At 51.7% G+C, this 8,820-nt stretch overlaps 1 protein-coding gene across 3 annotated transcripts; it reads right to left on the bottom strand.

The window, feature by feature from the left end:
• Positions 1 to 5,589: 5,589 nt before the first annotated feature.
• On the bottom strand, positions 5,590 to 8,478 carry FAM136A (family with sequence similarity 136 member A). 3 transcript variants are annotated; one of them, XM_081334128.1, is made up of 4 exons: positions 8,329 to 8,478; positions 7,939 to 8,079; positions 6,419 to 6,646; positions 5,590 to 5,895 (listed from the first exon to the last, which is right to left on the bottom strand). In XM_081334128.1, exons 1-3 carry the CDS (start codon positions 8,413 to 8,415, stop codon positions 6,458 to 6,460), a joined length of 417 nt encoding a protein of 138 aa, XP_081190254.1. In that variant the 5' UTR covers positions 8,416 to 8,478; the 3' UTR covers positions 5,590 to 5,895; positions 6,419 to 6,457. The 3 variants fall into 3 exon arrangements, with proteins under 3 accessions (XP_081190254.1, XP_081190253.1, XP_081190255.1); XM_081334127.1 differs by having other exon boundaries at positions 6,434 to 6,646; XM_081334129.1 differs by having other exon boundaries at positions 5,590 to 5,853; positions 6,434 to 6,646.
• Between the last annotated feature and the right edge of the window lie 342 nt (positions 8,479 to 8,820).

The following is an 8,820-nucleotide window of genomic DNA, read 5'->3' as shown; positions in this document are numbered from 1 at the left end:
ATACAAAGGTTGTCTAATTCTACCGTGTTTCCCCCGAAAATAAGCCCCAGCTTGTTTTTTGGGGTGGCCTAATATAAGTCCCCTCTGAAAGTACTTCAAGAACCTGCGCAGTCGGCCGCCAATTCCGTCTGGTTTCTACCATAGACATGAGGTTGGGGGGGGGGGGAATGGATTCTGACAGGAGCTGCCAGTGTCTCTGCGACAAGGCGAAGCCTGTGGGGAAGGAGGAATCTGACCCATGTACCCTGCTAACTTACAGTATACCTTACCGCCACCTCTCATGCTGCCCGGTTTGTTCCGCAGCCGGTTTCAGCTGGCCACAGCAGTTTGCCACATCACGCCCAATGCCGTTGCCAAGAGGCTTGGCAGACCCCCCCCATCTGATCCACGAGAGGCCATAGCCAAAGTAATTTGGAAACAGGAAAAACCCTGGTTTCCCCCCCCCCCCCAACGTTTTCCATTTTTCCCCCCAGGGCTTCCTATTTGCAGATAGGGTTGTGTGGGAATGGGGGTTAGGGTTACCTTAGGCATGGGAGGCCTGGCTACAGCCTCCCATGGGTCAGATGGGGGAAATCTGCCAAGCCTCATGGCTGCGCCTTTGGGCACAACGAGGTTCAGCCGAAAGCAGCCACGGAACAAGTGGGGCAGATTCCCCTCTCCCCTGCCCAGCCTCTTCCCTTTCACTTCCGAGCCAGACTGCTGGTGCTTTTGGCCCGCTGGCCCTCTTTGCAGCTCTGCCCACAGTCACCAAAGCGGCAGGTGGAGCGCCAGAGGCTCGGGGAGGGAGGGTGCTGATGCAAGTGGGCGTCCTGCCGTAAGCGCCCATGCCGGCTGCTCCTTCCCCATGGAGGTGGAGAGTTTACCACAGCACTGCCCAGATGCCCTCACTTCCCCCAGGAATTGCATGTCTTTGTTTACCTACCTTCCAGCCCTGTCCCATTGCTCCTTCATGCTCCTCCACTGCTGCGTGCAGGGAAACACAAGAAGCTTCGGGGGGGGGGGGGAGGTCAATTCCAACTTCTCACAAAAGATCTCTGGAAGTTGGAATTGATTGACACACACACACACACCCGCCACACACACAAACTTGTTTCCCTGCATGGGGCGGCAGAGGAGCATAAAGGAGAAATGGGACAGGGCTGGAAGTCAGGTAAGCAAACACATGCAATTCCTGGGGGAAGCGAGGGCATCTGGTCTGTCAAGCTCTCCAGCTCCACGGTGGCAGAGAACTGCTACGGAGCTGCAAAGCAGGTGGCAAGATGCTGAAACGGGCCCATCTCTGTCCCACAGCTGCCCAGGCCTGCTGGAGGGAAGGCCAACATCTACCGGCACTCATGGTAAACGTGGCGGCATTCCGGCTCTGGCGGGGAAGGGGCAGCTGGCGTGGCTGCTGACGGCAGGACGCCTGCTCACTTCAGCACTCTCCCTCCCTCCCTGAGCTTCCAGTGCACCACCTGCCGCTTTGGTGCTGGGCTGCCGCCTCCCTGCTCACCTCTCAGGTGGGCTCAGCCAGGCCATGGAGGCAGCCTCTCTGGATCCCCAGGGCAAAGGTGAAGGAGCGTTGGCCTGGCTGCCCCCACCTCGGCACCCTTCCCGCCACCGGGCAACACGGCCGCCCCAAGGCTGCAGGGGCTGGCCTGGCACAGGAAGGGCTTGGTCTACCACCATAGTCTCACCGCCGTGTTGCATCTCTACCCTATGTGCAGGCCCCACCCCCGCACGCTTGCAGCCCGCTGGTACCAGTAAAAGCCCTAACCAAAAGTAAGACCTAGTGCTTGTTTCAGATTCCAGAAGAAAGACCGGGTCTTACTTTCAGGCAAAAACAGTAAGTGCTTTTGTCTGTGTAGTACACCCTGTGTAGTGTACCCTTATTTCATTGAATCTGTGGTATGTACATACCCAATCAGATTATGCTATACACTTAGGACTGCACCCCCACTCATGCCAGCAATATTACTGTTAAAGTTGCGGATGATACAAGAGTGGTGGGCTTATCTCCAAGGGGGATGTGGCTGCCTACAGGGATGAGGTGGGGCGGCTGCTCTTGTGGGGCAGACAATAATTTGGTTCTCAACACAGCTGAGACCGAGGAGCTATAGTAGATCACAGGAGGAATAGATCAGACATTCAGCCCTTGATCCTCAGCGGAGACTGTGTGGAGCGGGTGGCCGGCTTTACGTTTCTGGGTGTTACCCTAAAGGAGGACCTGGCCTTGAGTGCTCGTGTCACAGCAGAGATTATATTTCTCAGGAAACAACTGAACGAAAAACTGCTGGTGACCTTCTCCCGTTGCTCCATAGAGAGCATTCTAACCTACTGCATTTGTGTGTGCTTTGCCAACGGCACAGTAGCAGATAGGAAAGTGCTCCAGAGGGTCATTACCATCGCCCAGAGGATTATTGGCTGCCCTCTCCTCTCCCCCCCCCCTGCTGGAAGAATTGTACAGTTCCTGTTGTCTTAGAAAAGTTCAAAATATTCTTAAAGACTCATCTCGTCCCGGACATTCTGTTTTTGAAATATCACCATCTGGCAGACGGTACAGGATAATAAAAACAAAGACAAATAGGCTGAAAAAGTTTTTAATCCCAGAGCTGTAACCATATTAAATACCACAGTATAGTGCAACACTGAAGTGCGATATTAGGGGGAGCACAATGGTGAATAATATGTGAAGGATGTGTGTATGGAATGTATGTTCTTATTTATGGTTTTTACTTGTGTGTAGTGTGCACTGTGGACAGCAATTAATTTTGTTGTGAGTTACACAATGACAATAAAGATATTCTGTTCTATCCTATCCTATCCTATCTTCATTCAATTATTTGCTGTATTAAGCCTGTTGTAATTAGCCTAACAATATAAACAGGCATAGAGCACTTCTCTTATTTAGGGTAGCCTCAGCTACTTCCAATACCAAAGTAAACAGTGCTTTAACAAAAAAATATATCTCAGACCTATTCATTAATCGACGAAAGTTTCTTCTGCACTAGCCTGTGATCCACTAAAATAGGTGGAACATCTAGGCAACCCTGGCTGATCCTCAGAAATATCAGACCAGACTAGTACCTGGATGGAAAGTACTACAGATCCCTAGTTGAAAACTATCCTGGTAGCCATAGCAAGCTACTTCTGTCCTATTGCCAAGGAAATAGCTGCAAGAGTATGACTTGGACGTCACCAGAAATTCAGTCTTGGACACTTTTATGAGGTTTCCCAACCTCAGGGTTGAATTCATTTTATAGTAATCTACAAATTTCTTAAATACTTTAGAATACAGGTAATCCCGGAGTTACGAGCGTTCACTTGACGCTCATTCAAAGTTACGTGATGAGCGCCCCCTAGTGCTTATGAGCAAGTCCTGAAGTTATGAATATTGCAGCACCACGGCAGCCGTTCGCCCTTCTGAGCAACCGCAGTGGCTCTGCAACATTCACCTTGGTTATTCCCTCCCCAGCCCTGCCCAAGTCTCCCCAGGCACCAGGCCTCCAATACTCGCCCTGCAAAGGTCGAGATCCTTCGCTTTCTTGGCTGCCCCAGGCTTTCGGTGCATTCACAGAGAATGGAGGCCTAAAGTAACGCAAGATCACGTGAGATCAGTGGGGCGAGATCTCATGCTACCGATCTTGCATGATCTCATGGTATTTTAGGCCTCTGTTCTGTGCAACAGAGAACAGAACCGAAGTCGGTGGATGCTTCTGTGTGTCTCTGCAGGCTGGATCGGGGCTCCGGAGGCCTTTTCCAGGCTGCTGCGGCCCAGATCTAAGGCCAGGGAACGCTTACGTAGCCTTTCGGCGGCCAGTTTCCAGGCAGCAGCAGCAGCCTGGAAAAGGCTTCCGGAGCCCGGATCGGGCTGTGCGAGATGCATGGAAGTGTTCCCCAACCTCAGATCCGGGCGGCAGCGGCCTGAAAAAGGCCTCCAGAGTCCGGATTGGGCTGCACAGGATGCACGGAAGCATTCCAAGGCCTCAGATCTGGGTGGCAGCAGGAACTGCGGCAGAGAGGAGACAGATTTTGCAAGGTGAATCCGGAGCGGCAGGAAGGGAGGGGGAAGCATGAGGTATCTTAGTGGGTCGTGGACACCTTGGGGGCCTGTTCTATCACTAGGCCCTCCATGGCCTTCCCCATCCTGAGATACCTCATGTTCACTTAAGGAGCTGCAGGACTACCTGTATAGCCCATTGAAAATTCAGGCAACAATAGTTTAGTCACTTAAAATGTATCTAATCACATTTTTAGAAAATAACGTACATTCAAAGAGATGAAAAAAACAGGGCCATTGGGATCTTAAGCTGATTGCAGATCAGTATTTTTCCAACCCATAAGCAATATTTTCTATTTTACTCATAAACCACAAGATCACCAATCAGTGACCCCAATATCCAAAGATTTTGTGGATTATGGATCCACAATCCATATATTATTTATTATTCAAGAGAATTGTGGATCCACTGGGGATTAGAGCAGTGCACAATTGTTCAACTGCAGGCATAGTACTTAATTGCAATGCTAACTCGGAATTCCCTTGAACTTCCACAGGTCAATGCAGATTAATTGTACCAAAGAAATACGTCAATTAAAGAATAGAATAGAACAGAACAAAATAGAATAGAATAGAGCTGGAAGGGACCTTGGAGGTCTTCTAGTCCAGCCCCCTGCTCAAGAAGGAGAATCTATACCATCTCAGACAAATGAATGTCTAGTCTCTTCTTAAAAATCTCCAGTGATGGAGATGTTCTTCTGCACAAACAGAAAATTTATTTTTTGAGACAGTGTGAAGCATTTAGGTATATTTTTATTTTTCTGAAATATGGATCACTACAAGTTTAGTGGAGTGACCAGCATTCCCTGGTTTTTGAAGCCTGCGGGGAGGAAACTCAGTCTCTTTCCACAAATACAGCCAAGTTTCTTTTCCATTCAACCACAGCTGAGTTACTATTTGACTCTAAAATTAGGAGCAAACAACTAAATGCAAAGTACTAACAGACAAAGCTAAAATTATGGAGTGCTGGAACCCTTAAGGCAGGGGTGTCAAACTGCCGGCCCATGGGCCGGACGCATCATGAAGAAACTGCGCCCACCCCATTGCTGGCAATGGTGAAAAAGCTCCAATATGTTGTGCAATATCATGTGACATCGCAAGTTTGACATGTCTACCTTAAGGAGTGTGCCATGGTATTGCTATGTCGGCAAATTGACTTCGGCTAAGAGAAATCAATCAGAAAAGGCCGCTCTCCGTGTTGGTAGGGCAGCTCTGTTTCCACACCTGACTTTCTCACCCCTTCACAATCTAGTTCACGTGGACTTAAACAGCACGACAATTTACCCCATAAAAAGGTAGAAGAATCACTTTTGTCAATCACTCACAGGTATTTCCTTGCCTCTTATATATGCACTGCTCCTATTTATTCTGCCCTCGAAGCCAGCAATGAAGAGAAGGAACCATTCTTTCCAGCTCACTTTTCCAAGTAAAAAACCCTAACAGGACAATGCCTTGGGAGTAGCCAATAAGGTTACTCGGCCAAATGCAGAAATTCTCCATATCGAAATGAACTCAAAACACAGACCAAATGCAAATAATGCAAAACTATACAAGATTTTAAGAATTTAATAAACATTTGTTTGGGGAGTAACTAAAAAGACCTCACATATTTTGATAGAAAGTTCACATTTTGATGTTGCATCTTTAAAACCCCTTAAAATGTTCATTTCTGACTCACTCAGCAACTGAAGCAGCCCAGCTTTCCAGGTTCCGATGGCTCCTTTCCTGTTTGAATCCCTCGTCATCGGTGCCAGTGACAACACTTCTGCTTAGATCTGGCCCAGATGTGGATGCACACACGAGTGCGTTTTCCCCTATTCAGGACGTATTAAGGCACACATATCCATATCTGCTGTCTGAACAAAAAACAAACAAACAAACCCTGCCTGATTTGGATGAAAGCACAAATAGACGCTCTCAGCAGCTTTGGAGAATTCAGAAGGTTTAGTATTGTCTTCTGTCACTCAGTTACATCACAAAGCCCAGAACAAGCCATCTCTTTTAGCAGGATTGTAGAAATAGTCATTTTGTGTCTTTATAGAGCACCAGAGGTATTAATTTTAACTGGCCTAAGTTAATCTGCCCTGCTAAGACAACAGGCGAACAAACTTCAGGGTGACTAACGAAGCACCCTCTCCTCTCTCCCTCCCCACGATCACCACAAGGGTAGGGAGAGTTGGCCAAAACAAAGCAGGGAAATTCCCTGGGCCTGTGAACGTATCCATAAGCTGCTAGGGGAAGCCCAACCACCCGTTTCCCATTCTGACAACTGGCAGCCTTTCCTCCACAAGACAGGGTGCTTCTTGGGCCACCCCACCCCGAAGAGAGCACCCAATTTATTCCCACTTTTGTTTCCTAGTTTCATCAAGTTTACCGCACCCTTCCTAGGCGGACCTGGGTTTGTGCGCACGGGCAGGACTACTGCGCGATGCCGGTCAAGGTCTCCTTCATCTTCTTTGTCATGCTGGGGATGAGGTGAACATGGTCATCCACACACTTCATCACGCAGCTCTCCAGCTGCAGCTTCACCTGCGATTCTTTGCTCCCAGAGTCCAAGGCATCCTTTGCTTTGTCATTGCAGTGCATGGTGCAGCGAGAGAGGCGGTTCTGTGGGGAAAAACCAGAGGTGGGTACAGGTGAGCACAGCCAGAAGGCTCCGTGCAAAGCGGAGAAGTTATGGGGCGTCTCCTCATGCAACAGGAAGATCAGCTGATCCCAGATTCGTAAAAGGATGGGCTTCCTTGGAATTCAGGGTTGGGGAACCTTTGGGCTGCAAGGCCAGGAGCCATCCTGAGAGAGGAAGTGGTGCAAACAGTTCCGCCACCCCCCCCCCTTAATTTAGCAGGGGTGCTTCTTAGGCAGGGATGCCAAGAGTATTTGTGAGATACACGATAAATGTACATGTTGTAATTTTCCATTTCTGCTTAAGGAATAGACATGTAGAGGCACTTACAGTAGCTAAGGTGCTTTTAGGAAAGAAGATGTAGTAAGAACAGAGAAGGACTATATACACTGGCTCAAAGCACATTATTGTAGAATGGCACATAGTTTATGAATGACATATAATTCAATTTATATAAGGTTTATTCTTTATAAAAACTGCCTAGAGTTAGCATTTTAAAGTATAACTATGAACCAAAGTGCAGCCATGTTTAACTGAAGCATGAACTCTGTTACGTACACAGCTTCTAGATGAAAAGCAGGCATTCTTATAGACCAGGGAAGATATAAATGCTTTGTAATTGCAATTATCCAGTCCAGGTAGACAGGCTCACCTTGTGGATAAGCTACACCCTGAGTTAGCAGGATGTTACAAATCATGCCACAGATAAGGAAGGAGAGATAAGACAGAAACAAAAGGGGCTTTTGATCTAATAATTGGAGGGTCTGCTTGCTAGGCGGTCGGAAAGCACGTGACCAGAATGGACCTATCAACTGGGTCTGGAACAGAAGGATGTGGCCTAAGGGACAGGACATAGAAGCGTATGCTGAAATGATTCAAGTGTGGCCCTTTCCTTGCCCGTAGAAGGGCCCAAGAGCCTTTGCAAATGCGTCAATAAAACCTGTTTGGATTCCAGCACCCTTGGAGTTGAATTTTTATTCCTCACAGTATGGCAAAGCAAGTCAAGAGGGCAGCTGTAACAGCCCAGTCAAATCTCTGCCTGTTTTTATGTGTGACACACACACACACACACAAACTTTTCATGTTTCCTGCGGCCAATAGGGAGAAACGGAGGCCTGATTTTCAGCCCAAGCGGCCGGAGGAGAGGAGGGGCCGGAGGGGACGATTCTCCTCTGCGGGAGAGCCCCTGCGGAGCTGCCAGAGGAGACGCCGCTCTCGATGGCAGCAGAATCCGGGCCCCGCGGCGGCGCAACGGTCTCTGGCCGCGGCGCCTCACCTGGAACCGCTCCAGCTCCCCGGTCACCAGCGCCTGCGCCTGGGCCAGCGGCGCGTGGCAGCGCTCGATGCACCGGTGCACCTGCTGCATGGAGGCCCGCTGGTCTTCGCAGCAGGTCGCGCTGCAGCGGAACATGAGGCCCTGCCGGGAGGAGGAGGAGGAGGAGAGCGGCGCTCAGGGTCAGGCCTCGCTCGCGCGCCCGCCCCCCCCGGGCCCCCTCCGGGGCGCCGCTCGGCCCGACCCGCCCGGCGCCGGGAGATGGACGGAGGGAAGCGCCGCGGGGCCCCGGCCCGGCCGCCTCCCCGGCTCCAGCGCCCGAGGGGCGGCCGCGTGGCTCTGCCCGGAGGAGCCGGGGCCCGCCCCTCGCCCCCCGCCCGCCCGCCCGCCGACCTGCATCTTGCGGATGTGCTCCCGCTCCAGGCCCTGCACCATCCCGTCGATGGCCTCCTGCACCCGCAGCTGCTGCGCCTCGGCCATGCCGCACGGGCTGCGGAGCCGGACGGGCAGCGCGCGCGCGCGGGCGGGGCCGCCTCCCCTCGCCCCGCCCCGCCCCGCCCCGCCCCGCCCCGCCCGCCTGCGAAGGGGGCGGGGTGGCGGGCCAGCCCCGCCCCGCCCCGCCCCGCCCCGCCGCAGGAGCCCGGGGATGCCGAGCCGTGGCGGCGCTGCGCGGGGCAGGGCGAGCCCGGTTTGCCGCTGGCCGGGAGGACAGCAGCGGCACGAAGGAGCCCGTGGAGGGGCTTCCCTCCAGACGTTGTGGGGGCTCCATCACTGGAGGAGTGTAGGAAGAGAGTGGGGGGGGCCATTCGTCGGGGATGGCGAACTGTAGCCCCCTGCTCGGGGAGGGGGCTGGACTAGAAGACCTCCGAAGTCCCTGCCAACTCT

Source organism: Vipera berus (assembly GCF_964194415.1).
Source record: "Vipera berus genome assembly, chromosome: 8".
In the NCBI taxonomy this organism is placed as follows: domain Eukaryota; kingdom Metazoa; phylum Chordata; class Lepidosauria; order Squamata; family Viperidae; genus Vipera; species Vipera berus.
This window is presented reverse-complemented; position numbering and strand designations above follow the sequence as displayed.